Genomic DNA, 23,588 nt, shown 5'->3' on the forward strand with positions numbered 1-23,588 from the left:
TACTCGGGGAGGTTAGGAAAGGTCTATGGAAGGGCCTATCTAGGTCTGAAAAAGGTGTTTCGCGTTGAGTTAAAGATGCAGGAAATTGGGAAAGGATATTTATGATTCATTTATTAGAATGAAAATGTAGAAAATAAATAATGTGCATGTTAAACAGTACAGAAAAATTATTTCCAATAAAATATAGCGTCATTAATTTTAGCTTTCGTTGGTGAAACAAGGCTCTGTTTGAGTGCAGATTTCAGCACGTTTTGATTTACGTAAAAATTAGGAATATAACGTTTACAACTTATGCGTGAGGGGAAGTCTTGCACGCGTCCCAAGTAAGCTGGAGGTCGGATCACAGCTTGTTTTAGTCTTCCACAGAGAGAATAGTGCCGTCAGTGCACCTCTTGGGTTGCACTGTAGGCATTACTTAAGGTTCTTTGCAGCGTCCCTTCGGCCCCTAGCTGCAACCCCTTTCATTCCTCTTACTGTACCTATGTTCATATTCTCTTTCTTCCATCTTACCTTCCATCCTCTCCTGATAATTTTTTAATAGTGCAACTGCGAGGTGTTCCTCCTGTTGCACCTTTCAGACCCTTTTACTATCAAATTACATGTCGGCCTAAATTCTATATTTTATTCTGTTCTTTGTGTGTTAGTCACCAGTAAGAATGATGTATTTTTGTTGTGGCGTGTGGTACAATCGGGCGTCGACTCATAGAAACAAGTGTAGAAGGTGTGGAAGTATTTTTCTTAATCGATGACATTTTGTAATAAGAGAGATCATATTTTAGGAAGTGGATGCGTTACGGATTAAGTAAACAAGTGAAAACAGTCTTCCTGGAAGAGGTGGGCAATTTCTAAGAAAGGGATGGCTTTTGTTTCAATGAGCCTTGGGATCAAGTCTTTCAGATGTTCCAGCGTACTGCTTCTACTGGGTAGAGTATGACGTATTCTGATTTCTTTTTTTTTTTTACTCTTATTAGTGAAATAACGGTAATGAATAGCTCAAGCGTTTCCCTCATTAAGAGTTTTTTCTGTTTGCAATGATCATCCTTCTGGGCTAGGCTAAGTCATAGGCAGTTACTCAGCCTAATACTAGTGCAGTTGCAGTAGACTTGTAGTCTCAAATTTCATGATGCGTTGATTTCCTTCTTCCTGAAGGTGGACATTATACTTTAGACCATCGTCGAAAGTTAACAGGCTTGCCACTTTCCGTAGGTTAAGCTCTGCTTGGTCAGAGAAACTTCCAATCGCTTTTAGTGCTGGGACTCAGAATTAGTGCATGTAATTCACGTTGGAGGGTGCCAGAATTCATATTCAGTGAGGTGCCACGGTGTCGCTTTCACATGCAAATTTCGTTCTCTTTGTCGTAGAAGTACCTTTTACAGTATTTATTATGCAAATGCTTGTAAATATAATAGAAGTGACAATACTGCTATAAAGTACCAGGCACCCTTACACACGTTTCTTGAGTTTTGTTCCCATACATTTTATTATTAACTTTCATTTTTTTTTCACATTTTCACACATGGACTTTATATTTTAGGGACGCTTGCGTCGCAAGTTAATGGTCTTGTTGGCTTGTTTCAAGTAAATGTTTGAAAGTGTTGAATATTCTAATGATATAAGTAAGATGATGCTGGTTGATGGCAATGAGAACCTACTGTATTTTGCTGTAGGTATTATAATCATGCTCATATTTGCTAGTTTTGTTAGACGAAAATGGTGCTTATCAGTTCTGATTAGTTTATATATTATATCCTCACACCAAACTAATATGTTATCTCTTCTAGCAAAGTTGGTTAACTATATTTAGCCAAGCTATTTAGTCTACTTTGTCTGTCTGACCGCTTGTCTCTCCTTCTGTCCATAACCTATCTTGGAAAGCTGTTGAATTTCAGTGAAATAATTTGAAGAAGTATGGTTTGATTGAGGAAGCGTTGAATAGGGCTGAGGATTGTTCAAATCCAGAATTACGTCTTTTATGGGAAGACAGCCGTGAAGAGACCAGGGTTTAAAATTAATAAAGAAATTACTTCTTATTACATTTGAAGTCAGTCCAAAACCTATAACAGTGATCCAAGAATATTGATAGTGAATTCTTCAATATGAAAGGTCTTGTGAACTGGAGTAGTGTTCAAATTCACGTTCTTGTTACCCCCAGTTGTAATGTAGGTACTACCCCATGTGGTAAGTGGAAGGGCATTACGCCCTGGCCTCTAGGAGAGCCCCTAAGTAAATTCCAGAGAACAGTCACAGGTTACAGGGCCAGGTAGTCATCCACTCACCATTCTAGGAGCTATAGTTATTATTCCTTCACGTATAATATTGTTAGATTTACTGTTCTTGTTATCTTACCGGTTTTATCTTGAATAGTTGTATTTAATATTGCCTAGGTTCTATGCTGCCATTATTCCTCCACGACAAAATCAGACAAAACTTTATATTTCTCTCACGACAAAATCAGACAAAACTTTATATTTCTCAGAGTTTTCATTCTGCCAGGCTTACAGAGGCATGGATGTTGATTTTAGAGCTGAATGCCTATCTATCTGTAGCATGATTGTGCATATTATAATGTACTTTCATGTTTGGAAGATTTTAGCAAATGCTACAAATTTTATAAATTGCGTTTGATCGATGAATCCTTGTCATTCCCTCATTTTTATTTTCCCTTAAGATCTAGTTAAACAAGGGAAATAGGTAACAGCTTGGAGAAGATTATTAGTCAGACTGTGAGGGAGATGTAGAGGAACGAATATTCAAGCATTGCTGTTATTCCTAAAATAAGACTCTTAAGGAAGAAAAGGATAATTACACAAGTATAGACGATTTTAGTTTAGTTAACACTTGTCATACAATCGTATACGTAATCATACTCGGGAAACTCATTTATGTTATTACAGATGTAACCTTTGATGTATTTCACATGAGTGTTTACTAAATATACTAATAACTGTATATCACATACAATAAGATATAGAAGAGAGAGAGAGAGAGAGAGAGAGAGAGAGAGAGAGAGAGAGAGAGAGAGAGAGAGAGAGAGAGAGACAATGACATTGACATTGACACAGTAGATAAGTATGAGCAGATCAGACGAGATAGCCTCCGTTTCCTTGAATTCTAATCTTTGCTTCGAATTCCTTGTCACCAAGGTTAGACCTCTACGTTTTCGGAAACGGAGGAATATGCTTCCGTACAGCTATGCTGGAAAGTCATAAAGAAACATTGTAACAGTTCATACAAGTCGCAGACTTGTTTGTAGGATCATGAAATACATTAAACAGAGAATTTTAGTGCCAGTCGCAGACTAGGATCACTGAACGTAATCTACAGCAAAGTACAGTTATATCTCTCTAGGCTCCGACTAGACATAAAATGTTTAAAATGTAATAAAGTAAGTTATATGGTGTACAGGTGCCATACTTGCCATACTTCCTCCTTACTTGGTATAGACTGTAGTGAATGCCCTTTTTTTTTTTTTTTTGCCATAGGTATAGGTTCAGAAATATTTATGTAGTTTTTACTTACTGGAATTAAGCGAACTTGAACATTACATTTTCCATCAATTGTATCCTGTGAAGTGTTCATGCTTATGGTCTTTCTCAGAATACGAGTAACTAGCAACAAATCTTATCAAGTGTGTCTGAACTCATAAAGGAGAAAAACAGAACCTACAAAATATATTTACAAAGAATTTTTCATTCACGGCTGAATCCAAGTAACTTACCTCACCGAATTTGCTCAAACCATAATTTTTTTAAACTTTTTTTTTTTTTTTTTTTTTTTTTTTTTTTTTTTTTTTTTTTTTTTATCCAGTTACAATTACTTGCAGGGCCGCAGCTAGAACGTCTGAGCGCCCCTCCCCCTCCCCCACAATGAAGAATAGACTTTGGACCAATCGGCATAATGTAGTGATTGTGCTGAATAAATCCCCAACCAACTGAAGAGCAATTTTTATAAATTCAATGCTGCAGCGACTAGCTGTAAGAATATATCTAAAATTCTGATAACACTATTACGAATATTGTCTTCGCATATTCATCTTTACAATAGCATCTGATCATAAGTGTAATAATTTAGTTAATTTTAATACAAAGATAAATAGCCTTCAATAAGGCGTTGCAAAAATATTACGATATTGTCGGCACAACCGCTCAAAACAGAATCAGTGACACTATGCAGTCAGTCGCTGGAATTTTTTACTTAGGTTATTGCTAAAAAAAGTTATTCAAAATGTTTTTAAACGGAAGGATGTTAAAATTTGTTTTGTTAGCTTTTCAGTCGACTAACAATCTGATCAGCTTATGATAACTAAGAACCTTGCAATTGCTTACCCAACTAAATTGACTGCAGGAGCAGAAATTCTCATCATTTAACTTTGACGATCGAAGGATGTGCTTAACGATTAGGAATTTGCTGAAAAATCTCCCAGCACTTGTAACTGTCACAATATTTCCTGAAGAAGAATCCTCATAAAATGTGAGAAAATCTCTTTAGACCACAGCACAACGATTCAACGCCATTTCCATTCTTAAATATCGATATCGCTCACAGTTGTTCATGATATCAGCATTAAGCGCCTCAGTGGCGTGGTTTGGTGTGGTTGGTATGGTTTTTGCCTGCCAACTCAGTGGCAGCAAGTTCGATTCTCGGGCATTCCATTGAGGGGTCAGAGAAGTGTATTTCTGGTGATAGAAGTTCCCTCTCGCTCGACGTGGTTCGGAAGTCACGTCAAGTCGTTGGTCCCGTTGCTGAATAACCACTGGTTCCATGCAACGTAAAAACACCATACAAACAAACAAACATGACATCAGCATTGAACATCGAATCAGAACGACAATTTTTATACCTGTCGATTGGATTAATCAAACTGAAGTAGAAAAAATGTGCTACATATCGCGTATTGATCGTAAAAAAGGCCTTTCTCGCAGTGTTTAGGAATGCAGCAGCGTCTTTAGATTTTAAGGAATGGTCTCTCGACTGTCTTCTTCAGGTGGTACTCTAGATATCTGACTGCCTCAGTTCGACCCTCCATCCAGTATCTGACATTGCTTTGATTAATAAAGCCATGTATTCTCCAAAAATGACGTTACGAGATAATTAATGATAGGATATGACAAAAGGCTGTCAAGAATCCAAAGAATCAACATCTTGAAGTTGACAACGTCAGCAAATACGAACTACAAACATGCGTATCACAACGAGTTTACAAGTCATGTTGCGTACTTAGATTCTTTGCAGCGCGCCCTCGGCCTCTAGCTGCAACCCCCTTCGTTCCTTTTACTGTACCTCCTTTCATATTCTCTTTCTTCCCTCTTACTTTCCACCCTCTCATGACAATTGATTCATAGTGCAACTGCGAGGTTTACCTCCTGTTACACCTTTCAGGCCGTTTACTGTCAATTTCCGTTTCAGCGCTGAATGACCTCATAGGTCCGAGTGCTTGGCGTTCTTTAGTCAATTCAATTCAACAAATCTTGTTATCTCCAGTACATGAGCCTTTACCCCTTTATTGTCTACTATCATGTTGGTGCCATGTTCATACGATTGTTTTCTCAAATCTTGGATGTCGATTCGCACGTCATCAATCATTTCAGAAAACTCTTAATTCATATACGTATTTGAAAAATCCGAAGCTTACTTTATGTATTTCCAAACTTTCCCCATTTTACGCAGTCGCCAAATTGAATCGAGTTGTAATCTGTATTCCTTGTATTTGATAAAGGGCATAATATGAGTGCTGAGATTCCGTTTAACGACTGCATGAAATGGGCAGGGATTGGAAATACATGGAGTCGGTTTTTTTTATTTTTGAGAAAAGTATAACCAACAGATTTGATTACCAATTTAATTTTTCTAAAATGATTAATGACGTGCGAATTGATATCCAAGACACGAGAAAAACAAGTAATAGCAACCTAAAGTAATGCCGAATGGGTTGTGAAGAAAGTAGAGGGATATGCAAAGTAAAAAGTGTCATGTTAGTTAAAAGCAACTTAAGCAACTGTAAACTCTGTGGAATCTGAAACACTTCATGATATCCAACGACCTCTCCTGGTGTAGTCATCCAAGGATACCTCCACACTGCTGTCAAACATGTCATAAACACACATCGCTAACTTTGCACATACACGTCACAGACAGGTTGAATACAGGTCAATGACCTACAGGTAATTTTAACCAATCGCTTCACACGGTTGACTACCATTTGCCAAAGGTTTTTCTCTCCAGTTACGGTTGTTGGTTGTTCTTAACCTTTTTGTGATGTTTGCGACAAGTGGCCGGCGTGTGTGTATGAAATTTGCACTGTAATGTGAACCCACCCTTATTGTGGCAGGAGGTCAAGTCAGTCGCGTTCATAAAGTCCATTTTTATCCTGAACCATCAGTGTCTTCTGAGACCTCCTCTAAGGAGAATGAGACCTAATGAATAGCTTAAGAGGAGGCTTCAATATCAGGATTATTTATTGAATTTAGTGTTGAGGAGGCGACTGTTCGTGCCTTCATTAAGGTTGTATCTGATTCAGATTCCTACGCACGAGGGTACCTCTGCAAAACATGTAAGCATTAAATGCTCCTAGTAGGTTTTCCGAAGCATATCAGACCGTCTTGATACAGGGTTGTTGTTAGATGAAGTGGGCTTGCTGCCTGTCCTTTGTATGCAAGCAAATTGCAGGATTGGTGCAAAATATTTGTCCAGCACACCGTCGTCACAGTACTTAAACAGAGTATTTACCATTGAATTTTATTGCTATATAATTATTTCATTATAATATATAAAGATATGCTGCCCAACGAACAGCTTCGAGGAATAAAAATGTTAATGAAACGGGAGACTGAGAATTTCTATAAAACTATGAATCATTTTTTTGACTCTGATAATTAAGAAATAGGGACATGGAGATACCAATATAACATCCGCTTATAAAACGCGGTTCTCTCCGGAATAGCCAAAGATAAAGGAACTCTACAGAATCATGAATATTAGGCGCTAAGAAACGAGAAAGTTATCGAGGAAGGCAGAGAACAATCACAATTGAAGGAAGCGTACAGCAGTAGTATACATATACAGGAAGAGGAACTCTCCTCAGGCATGGCAAATATGACAAATGAAAGTCGTCCTGTGCAGGGAACCGACCAATTACTTTCAACGTATGACTTTTTATAGTCTATTTAACCTTGGTTGTTATTTTTTCCACAGATATTTACTCTGACACGTTTGGGTATTTCAATTTATAAGCTTTCTGTACAGATCTTTGGCTTTGCAAACCACTGTCATTTGAGTGTTTAGTAATGAAAAGCATAATAAGGGAGTATGCGCAGTAATACAACAACGACCGCGTTCATAGCTTAGCCTCCGAGGTCGAGGGTGATGTAATAGAATCCGGGAAAGGTCGTCAGCGAGGGCCCTTCAGCGTGCTTGTCCGTAGAATTGAATAAGAACCACCAAGTACGTCACCACTGTATTGATGACCTGGAAGAAAAATCGAGAAGAGATGATAAACATCAGGGAAGTTTTGTGAATGTAATCAACGCTGTTTCCCTCGAACAATTGAATCATTGCTTAGGAATGAAGAATATATTATCATATGGTAAATGACAACTTTTGTAGATCATGTGTACAGAGGTTTTTGAGGATTTAGTATTGTTTAATTCTCATTGTTAAAAGGTTATAGCATAAAATGAAGTATAATTATATATATTATATATTATATATATATATATAATATAATAAAATATATATTAATATAATTATATAATAATATAATATATAATATATAGATATATATATATAATATATATCTATATATATATATTATAATATATATAATATATATATATATATATAAATATATATATATATATATATATATATATATATATATATATATAGAAATAATTTATATATATATATATATAGTATATATATATATATATATATATATATATCGTATATGTGACGTGTTTATACGTATGTATGTATACTTGGATATATTCAGAGTATGGTAAACGGTATGATATATTATGAAAGTGCAAAGTTGATTTTTTTAACTTACATATACCAATACACATACCAAATTGCACAATAGTTTATTTAAATTACTTGCAACGTTCGTATTGATTTTGCATTTAAGACGTAAATAAACAAAGTCAGGGCGATCACTGTAAGTGTATTTAGATTTATTTGATTAATAATATCGAAGAGGCAGATTACTCCGTTGAGTATTCATTGTTTTTTTCCTGAATTGGCAAATAAACTGAGTCCATTGGCCATTTTAGGTTACACTGAAAATTCAGCGCCTTGAATAATGGTGACGACAAAAATCACCCTATTTATGTAGTAACTGAAGGACTCTTCATTCCGTATAGGACCTGTACATCATCCCATTCCCACCCTTAATACTCACAGTTGTTGCCATTCCTTTGTTGAGGGTGAAAAAGCCCTTTCCTTCTATTTGGGCATCAAGTCTGTCCAGATGGTCTATCAGCGTCATCATCTGAAAAAAGAAAGAATTGTCGTTAGGTACTCCGGAATTTGCTGTATGCTGTTTTCTAAGTGTCACAAGCATAATTCAGGTGTTTAGACTAATTATGTGATACGAGAGATTTCATGAAGGTGCCTCCACGCTACAGTTCTCTTATGGGGGTTATACCGTCAGTGCGCCCCTCGTGGTGTGCTGTAGTACTAGGCATTACTTGAGATTCTTTGCAGCGTGCCACCAGCCCCTAGCTGTAACCCCTTTCATTTCTTTTACTGCACCTCTTTCTTTCCTCCCTCTCCTAACAATGGATTCATAGTGCAGCTGATAGGTTTTCCTCATGTTACATCCATCAAACCTTTTTTACCGTCAATTTCCGTTTCAGCGCTGAATGACCTTATAGGCTCAGTGCTTAGCCTTTGGTCTAAATGATATATTATCTTCTATTCTCTCCAAGCTGTAGTAAAATATGTCATAAACGCACGCCTTCGGTTTATCGCAGAGTATCGCAAACAGGTTAAAAAAATAATAATAAAAGAATAGATAGATCAATAAAAGGATCGAGGCAAAGCACCTGTTACAATTACCAATAAGCAGTTGACTTGCATTCAACGTATTTCAGATTCGTTTGGGGTAAGTTGTGGACGTGTGTTTATAATGTTTTGCTGCAGTGTGGACGTGCCCTAAGAGAACAGTCTTTAAAAAAGCATGTGGTTTTTGGGCTATTTACTTTTCTCGAGATGAAGCATTAGAACCATCATTATGCCAATGACGGTCAGTAATAAGCAGAGTTGTTATCTGTATACTAGTACTACTTAGTTCGGTGTTCTTCCAACAGGGCGACACTGCAGAGCCTTGTGGCTATCTTGATAAACCCAGGAAACGCGAATGCATCTGAGCTTTTAGCAATGAATATTTTTTGTTTAATGAAGACAGTCCTTTTCCTTTTCGAGGAGCAAACGGCAGTTGTGCATTATGGGTCTGTAACATAAATGATCAATCACTGGAGTGACGATCTCCCAGCTGAGCGTATGTCCTTGGGCGGCCATATTGAAAGGTCTCGGTCCAGCTCATAGTACTGTACTTTATTACTATTATTATTTTTATCCTTCTTCTATTATTATTATTATTGCTGTTGTTGTTATTACTGGTATTATTAATATTATTGGACCCAATTTCACAGAGAAAAATTACCTTACAAAAACAGGTTGGCCTAAGCACTCCAACCATTGTGGTCAAGGCCTAAGCATCTGCCCTTAGATCTGAGCCGTCTACCATAAATAGTTCCTGTAAATTACAGGACTTTCTTTGCATACATTCACTAAACATTAACACTCACAATACACTTACTCTCATTAAACACTCACTAAATACACTAAACAGTCACTGTATACTTAACACTCGCTAGGCACTCACTATATACTAAACATTCATTAAACACTAAACAAATACTAAGCATCCACTATACACTAAACATTCACTAAGGACTCACTGTACACTAAACACTCACTAAACATTCACTAAGCACTCACTATACCCTAAGCTCTCACTAAACCCTGAACACTCATTAAACACCAAATATTCACTTAACCGTAAATGCTCATTAAATCCCTAAACACTCATTAAACACTAACAGTGAATGAACATCCACTCATCACTCATAAAAAAAATCACTAAAACACACACTAAACATCCACTAAACTAACATTAACAAAACATTCACTAAACCCTAAACACTTGGTGAACATTCACTGAATTCTAACCCCAAAACATTCACTAAACCCTAAACTAAACATTCACTAAACACTTACGCATTAACATTTACTAAACACTTACTCACTAAACCCCAAAAATTCACTAAACACTTAATAGTTAAACATAAACGATAAAAAAATTCACAGTCACACTAACCATCTGTTCAATTTGCGGGTTACCAGACCTTTAAAGATGGCCACAAGACTTTGCAGCACCACCCTAGTGGAAGACCACTGAACTATGTAGTGCTGGTATAGAGATGGCAACTCTAGGTATATACCCTCTATGGTTTGTAACCGAATCCAGCTGCTGAAGCTCCAGTTGGGGTATCCTATCAAAAGCATGGATCCAATAGTCGTTAGTTCTACTCTTCATTAATTAGTTAATCTAATTATTTATTAATTGATTTATATATTTTATGAATTGGTGCCTTTATGGATTAACTAGTTCTAGCAAAAATTGTGCTTGTTCCAGGGATGAGTTGAGGAGATACTTTAGAATGTAATGAACGTTGTAGTAGCTGACAGGTTAGGAAGCCTGACATTTAAATTACGATACACAGGTAATTAAGGGAGCCCATTTTCCCTTCAACAATGTTTTCTCAAAGCTCCATATTGAAAAATGTCTTCATTGTTAATTTTTTTCGAAAACTGTTTTCACTTTCACTGATTAAACATCCTGACTTGATTTTGATCTGTTTACAATTAAAATTTTAGTGTAATTATCGCAGATGTTAAATTTCCTTTTAATGTTTTCATCTTGAATGCATTTCTTAATAAAAATGTGGCCATCAGTGTTTGCACAAAGTAAGATAAGCATTTTTAATTAAATTTATTTTCTAGATCTCAAAATCTGTAAATCAAATTTAGCACTTGATAGCTCAGTCATCCCTACTTGAGTCATTTACTTATGGAAGCTAACCATTCAGTTTTTAATGATTTACAAGTTCATACTTTGCATTACTCTATTTACTTTTTATCATAACTGTTAGTGATTTCTTCGATTATCAATTATGCATAGTTCGCATACTTGGAAATTACGGTCCAAAACTTGAAATGTCAGCCTTCGGGTAAAAGAGCCATTGTAATCTTTATTGGAGGATGACAGTTTAGCACTATAATCCACTGGTGTATTCCAGTAATAATAATATATACATCTTTTACCCTCGCTCTTTCATATAAAATTCGACTGAGGTCCCCTTCAATCAAGTATATATAAATATATATATATATATATAGATATATATATATATATATATATATATATATATATATGATAACTGAAATATATTTTGTTAAAACAGGATTCCCTCTATTGAAAGGAGCCCATAAAAACGCCAAAACTGTCTCTCTTCAGGTACTACGGGATGAATGAGAAAAGTTACAGAAAAAGCAGTATTTATACCAAGAGGTCACAGGTCAGTCGTTAAGTCACCCCGGTTGACAATTTCTCCAATCTCCCTAATCATTTGCATTTCAGCCATCGTACCGTAGTACATAATTAACGTATTTATGTTACAAATGACATTAAGTAGAATTAGAAACTGATATATTTTTACATTACAGTACTATATACCCTTATTCGCTATGGAGAAAAGGTCGGCAAGGAAACATACTGCTAAATTTAAGCTGCAAGTTGTAGCTGAAGCTGAGAAAACAATGTTCGAACTTCTCACGACGATAAATTATCGTGCATCAGCAACTTGGATGAAACAAGACCGTAAATAGTAGTGGAGAAAATTTTTTTTATTAAAAAGTACTGGACAATACTCGTCAGTTGTAATAGTAGAGAGAAAGCAATTATTAGAAAAAATAGAGACATTTACAAGTTAAATACAGCTGATGCAGCAATATCTTTCAATAGTTCATGTATAAATTAGCTAATAAGTGGTACAATTTCGAAGAATTTATTTCAGAATTAAATGCATTATTGCCCAGCATCAAATTTAAAGTTGTATGGGAAACAGACAACAAAAGTACTTTTCTTGATGTTTTAATAATTAGACACACTACAGAATACAAATTTACCAACATTTTCATACATTCATTATTTTAGTTATGATACTTCCATCAAAATTGGAGTAACCAGCAATTAATTCTTAAGAGTCTTATGGATTTGTTCCTTGGATCTCCTGGAAAAGGAAATTGAACTAATCTGTAAGCAGCTGTCATCTTTGAAATACCCTGACTATATAATTGAAAAAGTGATTCATAAAGCGAACAGAATTTTCTACCATCCCCCTCCAAACAAGACCAGAGAGATGCCCAACAACAAAACAAAAATAAAAATCACACATCTGGATAGAATTAAAACAGACACAGACACTCGGAAACTCGAACCCTTTTGCTTTTACCTACACAAATCACTTAGTCAGATCTGTGATTGATATCCAACAAAAGCCAATCCCCAAAGACACAGGAGAATATGAAACCCCCTTGCTTTGACTGCGATTAATTTTACATCGGTTTCCCGGGCAAATCACTCCCCCCAGAGATTAATACAATAAAAATGTCCAGTTTGGTATGGACAACAAACCTCAGCTATTTTTAACCTCATATATAACCATAACCACAGAATAAACCGGAATTTGTATCCTAATTTATAGTCGCAATCGTCGGTTCAAAAGCCAGATGGTAGACTCAGCTTTGATTAAAGATCAAAGAGAAATTGTCAACCTGGGTGACTTCTTGGTATAAATACAGCTTTTTCTGTAACTTTTTTCATTCATCCTCAACCTGAAGAGAGAGAGTTTGGTGTCTGAAATTTAATACTTTCTATATTTAGACGTTTTTATGGGATCCTATCATTAAATTTAAATATATATATATATATATATATATATATAGATATAATATATATATATATTTATACATACATACATACATACATACACACATGGGGAGGTTAATTACATTTCTCAGCGAGGGGGGCGTTGTTTCCTTGACCTTAGTAATGAATTGAATATGTGGTGTTTAGTTGCCTGTGGTGAGTTGTATCTAGAGAAGAGGTCTTAGGGCTAGCATCTGCATCTTTTGCACCATTGAAAATTCAGTGTTATGCCATTACCTGTGAAAAGGCAAAATCTTTTTGGCATCAATGACTGAGGGAGTCGTGACGCCCGATAGTTCATGATCAGTCAGTGCTATGAGACTTGCTGAGAGCTAGAAAGTAAACACCCTCTGGAATTTACATCTTTATGTGGTAAATACACACACACACACACACACCATACAATGTAAGGGCTGTCAGTGCACCTCATATGGTGTCCTGTGGTCATTACATAAGATTATTAGCAGCACCTTCTCCTAATAGTTGTTTCATAGTGCAGCAGCGAGCTTTTCCTAATGTTACACCTTGTAAACTATTTTTACTCTGAATTTTCCTTTCAGCACTGAACGAGCTCATAGGTCCCAGAGCTTGGCCTTTGGCCTAAATTTCATATTCCATTCCATTCCAAGAATAATGTAAAATGAGAGAAAAGTCAAACCAGTAACTAATTATCCATTCCTAGGGCTTATAACTAGAGTTCTCTGCAGGGGTTAGTTGCAACCTCTTCCATTCTTTTTACTGTGCCTCCGTTCATATTCACTTTCTTCCATCTCATTTTCCACCTCCTCTTACAGTTGTTTCGTATAGTGCATCTGCGAGGTTTTCCTCTTGTTACAACTTTGAAACCTTTTGACTCTTGAGTCTCCCTTTTATCACTGAATGACTTCATAGGTCCCAGAGCTTGGGCTGTGGCCTAAATTCCATATTCCATTCCATTCCAAAATCAACGGAAATGAGGCTAAGGGTAGAAACAGAGGAAAGTCAAGCCAGTAACTAATCTATTCCTAGGGCTTCTAACAAAGAGTCTTCCTCGTTGGACGAGTGGTTAACGTGCTCGCCTACCGATTTAGTAGTCCTGAGTTCGATTCCCCGCTCTGCCAACGTGGAATCAGAGGAATTTGTTTCTGGTGATTAGAAATTCCTTTATCGATATAATGTGGTTCCGATCCTAAAATAAGCTGTATGTCCCGTTGCTAGGTAACCAATTGGTTCTAGGCTAGCCACGTAAAAATATCTAACTTTTGGTCCAGCCCTAGGAAAGCTGTTAATCAGCTCAATGGTCTGGTTAAACTAAGATATACTCAACTTTTTCTAACAAAGAGTTACCAATCCTGGCGAGCAATTTCCTTGGAGTGTTGACTTACCTTGTGCTTTGCCGCCTCGTCGTTCATTGAACCTTTGAGTATGATTAGAGGTTCAATGAGAGACTCTTTCTGAAAACAGTAGAGAAGAATGTCTTAGTCAGAGGTATAATTTTGCGTTCACCTTTGGTATATCACCTACATTTATACATTTGTATTTGAATTTATTTACATTAACTAATCGGGCCTGGTGGGGTTACTGAACGAATAAAACTGAGTAAATACAGTTTGTTATTGAAATAAATAAAATAATTATATATACACACACACACATATATATACATTATATATATATACATATATATATATATACATATATATACATATATGTACATGTTTATATATATATAATATATATATATATATATTATATATTATATCTATATATATAGATATATTATATATATCATATAAATTCCTTAAAATTTTAGCCACCAAAAGCAAAAATGCCCAACTTCCATAACCATAGAATGAAAACCCTATTTCGGTTGTAGTAGAAAGAATATTTGATATGGACACACATTTGCACCTTTGTTCATATGAATTGAAATGAAAGCATTAACCTGCATTGGATAAAACTTGGATTGAACTGTTCTAAATAAGAATCCAGATCCCTCCATTGAAGTAGGTAAAAAATGTTTGAGAATATGAAAACAAGGAGTTTTGAATTCCTTTGTGTGTTGAATTTTCAGTTGTGGTGAATTAATTATAAGTTAACTAAATTTCAGCGAGAATGTTGCTAATTTAAGAAGTCTATTTCGGGTCAAGTAAAGTATGCGGTGTTGACAAAAACCCGTCTTTGGTTTACCACATACAGACACAATTTCACCTCTATATATGCGCTGATTCGAATCCACGAGAGGACGAAATTATTATTAACTAAAAAGAATTCCCCTTCGGTTAACATATATGAAAATACTATTTCGAGGTGAGCGAATTGGATATTAAAGGACATTTGTAGCATAATGCTTATTTATATATGAATCAAGGTAATATGATAAAAATTCATACATACATACTACAGATACATAGATATATAGTATATATATATATAAGATATATATCTATATATATATATATATATATATATATATATAATATATATATATATAGTATTATACTATATAGATATATATATATATATATATTTCAATAAGGTCCTGTTAGTAAGACACACACACACATATATGAAATTGCAGTAGCCACAATGCCCTCTTAACTTCTTGAATTCTTTGTTCTTTTTTTTGGATACGCTTGTCGCTACAAAGCCTGAAGATCCAAGTTCAAAGAAATTTGAAGAAGGAATTGTGATGTCCGGTCCTGGGAAACGAACCCAGGTCCAATAGTCACAAAGAGGTCACGTCGCCGACATGGCGCATACAGTAGGGTGAGATATCTTGTCGTAAATAAGACTAATTTCGTTGAGTTAGAGCCGATAAGTATTTTTCATCATTGCTCTAAAACTTCCCTTGGGTTAGGCTTAAATTAGGCTTCAACATCAGAATTTCTTTCTTTTGAGAGAGAGAAAAAATAGCGTCTAAAAATCTAAAATGCTCAATATCTATTTTGCATTTTACAGTCAACCTTTGAAGTATACTGGATTTATGGGCACGGCATTCACGTAACGTTTCCGCTTTTCGTAATAGCCTCTGGAACTTATCAACCGCAGATGAGGTGTGGCAACGTCATATGAATAAAGTGAACACTATTCTTAACCTTCTTTGTAGAACATTGTAGCACAGTGAATGAAGCATTGGACTACACTGTCCTTAACCTGTATTTGATTCCTGCTGTGTAATAATGTCTTCATTAATTTCCTTTTGGATATTAGATTCCTCAATGGAAACTGCATCAAGAATAAGTACCAAAAAAATGTCTTTGTATGCTCATTTGATTTCACACATGTTTACTTATATACAGTACGTCTCGTTAGTAACCGGGAAGCATATTCTCGAGATGTATACTGGTATTGCACCAGGTCATTTCTAACCAATCACAGCGCTCGCACTTGAAATGATGTCATCACTGTGGGCGGAGCTACCAACCAGCGTTCTCATGACACTCCGCTCTCTTTCCATTGTATCACCCATATTTGAAAGAGATTATAAACGATAAATCCGTAGAAAAATTTCAAAATTGACGATGACAACCAGTGTTTGGTTTGCAAACTGTATGTTCGCAAGAGACTTGACATGAGAGAATGACTAAATCTAACAACAACGTATGATACCTTCAGATGATAGCGTACAATCGTATCGGGTCAGTGAAAGTAGTAAGTAGTGAAAGGATAGATGCTGAGGACAAATATATTGATGACCGAGACAGCGGCAGATATAAACAGAATGTCAGCAAAAAGCAGTATTATGAAAGTGTAGATACTGAGGACAAGACTATGATAAATGCGATTTTGAGGGTTTTCCATTATGCTCAAACGCTGTTGAGGACTCCACCACTGTTAGATGAGTCCTGTTGTAACAACTTTAGCTCAAGTCGTCGATCGTTTTGGAAATCAAGACACCACACAGGCTTTAACGAAAGTACAAAAGATACTTCCATTTGTAGAAGAGGATTTGACAGACCAGGAGGTTCCGCTCCCATTGGTAAAGGACGACGGCCAAATGCTATCAGGGGGAAGACGAAACACCCACCTAACCTGGCCCCGAATGTTAGTGAAAATGTGCCAAATGATAAATCTCATGGATCCAACCACTGATTTAAAATATATGGGAACTACATATATTAGGTTGCTCTCTGGGCAGTACTTTTATTTGTATAAATTAGATTTTCTGAATAGGCCTTTACGTACAGTGGGGCTCAAATCTCATGCGACATGATTCTTTTTGTATCGTCCATATTCTCAGACTCAACGTGATGTTGTCAAGTAGTGCTATTTTTTTTTTCTTTTTTTCATTTGTAATGTCATTCATGTCGAAAAGTTTGTGAATTCACAGCTAGCCTTATTTTCCTTATGGTTGAATAGATATGATCCCTTTTATGCATTGGTATAATTCTTAATTTGTGTGATTTGAATTGATTTTTTTTATCTTTACGTTGTTCAGTTCAAGTGTGCTGTGATAAAAGGTTAGCGGTGCCAGCAATGAAAGCACACTTAACATGCTCCTCGGACTGGTCAACATAACCATGTCTGCAGCATTATGACAGTAGACCTAATAAGCTCAACAGTCATAACAACAAATTCAATGTAGGAATATGAATTAAAACAAGTTTTATTTGAATGTTGAAGATTTCGGCTGCGTTTATGCTGCCTGTATGTTGGAAAATGTTTTATAAGCCTACAAAATAATCTAAGCCATCTGAGATGTAATGTTACTCATGAATTTATTTGTAGAGATCACCTGTTCTTTGAGGAATATGAATTACAACCAGTTTTCTTTAAATGTTGAAGTTTCAGGCTGTGTTTAAGCTGCCTGTATGTTGCAAAATGATTTATAGGCCTAGAAAAATAATTTAAGCTTTCTGAGATGTAATCTTTACTAATGTTTTTATTTGTAGAGATTATCTGTTCTTTGAAGAATGAAAGATGATGATGATTTTGGTTATATGGAGAAGATGGCTATAATCGAAATATCATAAGTATTAAAATCAAGGCATATGGAACACTGGTTTTTCAACTGGTTTACAATATTATTTTCTTAAAAGTCCATCTGCTCGCTTTTGATGTATAATTTATTCTTTCACAAGGTAACTTGAAGTGCAAGAATGTGTAGATAACCTCTTTTGCATTCTAGCCAGAAATTGTTAATATAGAGATGTGAATGTTAAGCGTAAAGTAAAGAAATCTAACACCTAAGCCTAGGAATAATATCTTGGCTTTGACAAATAAGCGAATATTTGCTAGTATGCTATCAGTTTTGAAATATTAAGAAAGATAACAAATAATTATGTATGAAAATCCAAATATTCCTTAAAAACAAAGTAAATGTTTTCAAGATAATTTAATGGTCGCTACTCATTGTAGACCTACTTATATACCAGGTGGTTGTTGTTGCACCGACACTGATACGTCACACATGCTCCCCTCACACGTTGATATCGGTGGGCGCATTCTACTTTTGTATATACATATTTACATTTTCTCAGCGTTGAGGGTAAAAACAATCAAATAGGACTATTTCAAATTTTATGTTTGCTTTGGAAGCATTATTAATGTTACAATTTTTTTTTATTTATTTATTTAACATTTGAACTGAGGTTTGATGGCGACTTCGTTTTGGTCAAATGCTTCAGCAATGAGTGAACGAAAGTTTTGAAAATGTTTCGTAAGGGTTTTTCTGAAATTTGGCTATACGTGACATTTTCTTACAATTTTCAAATATATGACAGATTTCACTCTTATGAAACATATTATGGCCTTAGCGTATGCGATACTCGCGTTTTCGCATTGAAATGAAGGATAAATATGGAGCATGCTTGGTCGCCAGTTAGTGAATTTTGAACGAAATCCTATGGAGTCATGTCGCATGAGATTTGAGCATCACTGTACATGCCTATAAAAGACAACGCTGTTAAAACTATTGCTTTTAAAAAATTAATATAAAAATCAAACTTATTTCCTTATGAAAAGCATCATAGTCAGCTGTTAAATGGTAAGCTCGGTGGATAAAAATCATGATAGTATTCCTCTCATATTTTTCATGACAAACACTTGAGAAATTCACGCTGAACCATGTAATTATATATATATATATATATATATATATATATATATATACACATATCGAGCTACAATGTCCTTTAATATCTAATTCGCTCTACCTCGGAATTAATATATTTTTTCATATATGCTTAACCGAAGGGGAATTTTTTTCACGATAATATATTGACTTGCCTGGACCGGGACGCAAACCCATGGATCCTTTCCAATCCAGGAACGTCAGTGAAGCTTTTACCTACTACACCACCGCCGTTCACTGACGTTCCTGGATTTGAAAGGAGCCATGGGTTCGCGCCCCGGTCCAGGTAAGTCTATTATCGAAAAAAAAAAAAATTCCCCCTCGGTTAAGCATATATTAAAAAATATATTAATTCCGAGGTAGAGCGAATTAGATATTAAAGGACATTGTAGCTCGATATATGTATATGAATCACGGAAATGTGATATGACTTATATATATATATATATATATATATATATATATATATATATATATATATATATATATATATATATATATATATATATACACACACACACACACACACATATATATATATATATATATATATATATATATATATATATATATATATATATATATATATATGTATGTATGAATGGTTTCTTTCGGTTAATAAAGCCTAAAATGTTAAACTTCTGTTTGACTGTTTCCATGGTAAATGTTATTTTTTTTATCCATCAATATGCTCATTAAAAAAAAATTATGAATATTGTATATTATTTCCTTAGCAGTGCACTGTAGTTTGATGTAAAATGCAAGAGTATTGATAATATTTGTCTTATATTCTCATAACAAGCGCTTAAGAAGTCCACGCTGAATTCTGTAAAGGTGGCTCTCGAAATGTAGATATATATCTATTTCTGAGTTCTTCTCTACAATTAAATCAAGAAAAGTAGCTGTTTGACTCTCTTTACTCGCTTTCCAGTGCAGATTTTGTTTTTTATTATTGAGCATGAAGGCAGTCGATGAATGGTGCAATTTAATTTGTTCTAAATATCTTGAAAATATGTACGTAATGTTTTTAAAGCGGTTAAATTCCTTAGGCGTGCTCGACAACCATGACAGTTCGTCAAATCTCATACGTAATGATAGCAAAGTTAACAGACACAGGATTTCCCATAGGCACTCCTTCAGTTTCTTGTAAGTACAAATTACTAAAGATGAAATAGTTGTCTTGTGTTACCATGCCTGCATAAAGGTGCATATTCATTTTTCACTTGAAATGGTGTATAGAGATGTTCGATATCCTGGCTGCTAACCACCGCAGGTAACGTCACAACGGAGGCGAGCTCTGTGATTGGTTGGTGCAATACCAGTATACATTTCGGGAATATGAGATCGGAAATGGGCAGATCGTTATCCAGCCGTTAAAGTTATCTCTGATAAATGTTAACTATTATTTATCCGTATATATGCGTTGCTGTAATATGTTCTTATCCTTTTCTTAAGCACGCCTGGCTGTGCTGTCCAGTAAAACTTGTAAAACTTGTTGCTGGTTCCGTGCATTTCAGAGTAGTTTGGGGTCTGTTTGTTACAGTTATCCATCCTACATCGGATTTTGATGAAACTATCTTGGTAAATTTGGTAAAATTAGGTATTTTATCTTTATGAAAACTCGCATCCGTAACTTAGAACGTGACTTAGTACTGATTAGAAGTCGGTCCTTTCTCTTTTGAGAGGTTGCATGGTGAAGCGCCTCTCGCAGCTCTCAGGGCTTCTGAATGTAGATGGCAGTCAGGCGAGTAGGTTTTTTGTTGGTTTTTGGAAGGCTCACTTAGCGCTCTGATTTTTCTGTGCTCTTCCCAACAGATAGGTTGAAGTTCCCGCTTCTTTTCTTTTATTCAGAGCCGTTTCTGAATAAAAAATAGGCGTCTACTAATTCTTTACAAATAAAAGGAGTTAATTAGCCAACATAAACTCAAAAGACGAGATCACGATACAGTAGTCCCTTACGGTTATCTTTTAGGATGACATCGCACTGTTGGGATCTGTTAGATTTCTTGTTCTATTTTTTTCCCCTCAGAATAGAAGCCAATGGGAAGACCAATCGAATGCTTTTACTATCCCAGACCCGAATAAAACAAGAAACATGGAAAGAGAAGAAAGGTGGAGAAAGCAAAAGAAAGAATAACATTTCAAAGCTAGGTAGCACAAGGAAAGAAAGTCGTTGAACCGAGTATCCTTTTTTTCACAGAGTAAATGTGTTACGAAATAGGCTGTCTGCAGAACCCAAAGGAATTCATGTTTGATAGTGCATTTAAATTTCCTTAAATTTAAGCGCGTGATGAATATACTGTAGTTATTGGTTGGAGTTTTCACTGTAATAAATGGACTTTATAGGAGCAAGAGGGCTAAATTTTATCGTTATCAAGTTGAATTTTGTTTACTAACAATATTTGACTTTATTAAAAAAATTATGTAAACTAACAATGAATATAACATAACAATGGAAGAATGGATATACATTTCCTTATAAAGTTTGCTGATTAATATTGTGGTTGTCTATGTTTTCTTCTGTATGTTAGATAAAAAGCAATACTTGATTTAATTGTTCTAAAAAATGCACGTATTTATGTGTACTGTATGAACATACTGAGAGAAATAGGGAGTCTGGTGTTAGTTTCTTTTAATAATAATCACCGAGAGAACAGTTACTGTTCAAATGGGTAATTATGAGTAAAATTCTAATGTACTTTGTCAAATAGAAATTGAAATAAAATCAAGCCCGTTAAGCTTACATTATTTCTCTTCGTAATGAGTTGAAATGGATGGATTGCTTACCTGCGTATGCACGTCTTCGCTGTAGATGGCGGCACAGAAGATCGGCAAGATGGCCTGTGCAGAGAGAAGCCCAAAACTGAGCGGGAAATACCAGTCGCTGTAATCGAGAACCGAGACCAGTGTCCAGTAGAGGAAACAGATGAGCGAGACGATATGATGAGGCACCACCACCAGCATGAACGGACCCATGATCACTTTGAACCCCTCGATGATGCCCGCCAGATCCAGCACCGCGTCTTGCATGCGGTTCATGTCGCCTGCCGCGATGCACTTCTGGATGGGCGAGGGGGAGCACCTCATGCCGAATTTGACGCACTCCATAATGGACTCGAGTTCTCTCCTGATGTGGCAGAGGCAGACGGTGAAGATCTTGGAAGCCATGACCACCCAGAGGACGGGCATCGAAAGGGTGTAGCTGTAGATGACGTAGACGTACACGAGGGACAGCATCCTGCCTACGCCGTCGTTGTTGATCAGGTTAAATCGCAGTTCGTTGAAGATGTTGACTCCGAAGAAGGTGATGTAGAGGAAGAAGCCGACGAAGAGCGGCAGCGCCACGCGGAAGGAGTGAACCCCGACGGTCAGGGTCGGGAATCTCCTCTCGAACATCATCCATTTGTTGAGGAACTGACACCACTCCTCGTAGTAGACGAGAGACAGCACGTGCATCGACACGCCGCTGATGCTCATGACGCAGACAATCATGACCATGACGTAGAGCATGAGACCGTCCGAACCCAAGGAGGACTTGATGCAGTCGTAGAACGTGGGGACGTTGAACCCGACGTTGCAGATGACCCAGAAGGTCAAGAAGGGCGAGAGCTTCCACGAACGGGCGGCGTGACTGTAAGAGACGGGCAAGCAGCCCCAGATTTTACTCCACCGGACAATGTGCACGAAGGGCGTCGGGTAGGCTGGTATAGCGAAATTCTCGATGTCTAGGTGGAGGCTGGGCATGTTGGCTACTGCAGCGTGTCCCAGGTGAAGCATCTTGGCATAACAGTCGTGTCTCAGATTGGCGAGGTATGTGCTGTCGCGGATCTTGAAAAGCAAGTAACTGTTTCTGCGCGGGAGTTCAGAGGTCGGCGACGACACTGTTTCGAGGCGAGATGTAATTTCCACCTGTCTGTCGTATCCCCATTGTGTGTCCATGAAGCTTCTCACTCTTCAAATCTCCTCCCGAGTAACTTCCGGCTCAGAGGCCTTCAGAGCGACATATTTTCACTGAGGCAGTGAACTCCCATCATCGAACGCGTTGCGACACACATGGCTCAGCCTTGAATTCTCAGTCACGGAAACTTATCTGTTTTGGAACGAGACAGAACAGACGGCATTTCAACCCACAAATAAAGGAACGTCAGCGATAGAGGTCAGGGAGGAACGTCGGTCGACGCGGCCGCAAAAGAACAACTGGTAGGTCGAATGGCTCTCGAGTCAGGAGCCACTTCAAGCACACCTGGGTCTCTCCACTAACAAAGGGAGATCTTCTCGCACATCAGCCAATCAGATAAAGGTAGATCCTCGTTGGTGGACATCACCAAAGAATATCATCGATGGACATCGCTCGAAGAAGACGGGCTTTTTTAGAGGGGGGAAAGGTGGTTTTGGGGGCAGGGCCCGGATGGGAGCGCCCAAAAGGAATGACATCACTCTACATGAGTAATTATGACAAAGCTATATGAAGATATTTAA

General features: G+C 36.5%; 2 protein-coding genes across 5 annotated transcripts in view; one reads left to right on the forward strand and one right to left on the reverse strand.

Moving 5' to 3' along the window:
• The window catches only part of LOC135220726 (transmembrane protease serine 11D-like), a 496,130-nt gene that overhangs the window by 42,290 nt on the left and 430,252 nt on the right, over positions 1-23,588 (forward strand). The gene's annotated exons all lie outside the window — the stretch shown is intronic.
• LOC135220728 (uncharacterized) lies at positions 95-23,313 on the reverse strand. The gene is made up of 4 exons (XM_064258163.1): positions 21,897-23,313; positions 14,419-14,487; positions 8,399-8,488; positions 95-7,464 (listed from the first exon to the last, which is right to left on the reverse strand). Exons 1-4 carry the CDS (start codon positions 23,046-23,048, stop codon positions 7,402-7,404), a joined length of 1,374 nt encoding a protein of 457 aa, XP_064114233.1. The 5' UTR covers positions 23,049-23,313; the 3' UTR covers positions 95-7,401.

The sequence above is a fragment of the Macrobrachium nipponense genome, chromosome 2 (assembly GCF_015104395.2).
Source record: "Macrobrachium nipponense isolate FS-2020 chromosome 2, ASM1510439v2, whole genome shotgun sequence".
NCBI classification, from domain to species: domain Eukaryota; kingdom Metazoa; phylum Arthropoda; class Malacostraca; order Decapoda; family Palaemonidae; genus Macrobrachium; species Macrobrachium nipponense.

What these genes read in the sequence shown, in the direction of transcription:
- LOC135220728 (XM_064258163.1), bottom strand. Translation starts at nt 23,048, where the DNA reads ATGGACACACAATGGGGATACGACAGACAGGTGGAAATTACATCTCGC. An exon ending in ACGAGGCGGCAAAGCACAAG is followed by an intron (nt 8,489 to 14,418) that starts GTAAGTCAACAC and finishes TTCTTTTTTCAG; the next exon opens with ATGATGACGCTGATAGACCA. An exon ending in ACAAAGGAATGGCAACAACT is followed by an intron (nt 7,465 to 8,398) that starts GTGAGTATTAAG and finishes TTTTTCTTCCAG; the next exon opens with GTCATCAATACAGTGGTGAC.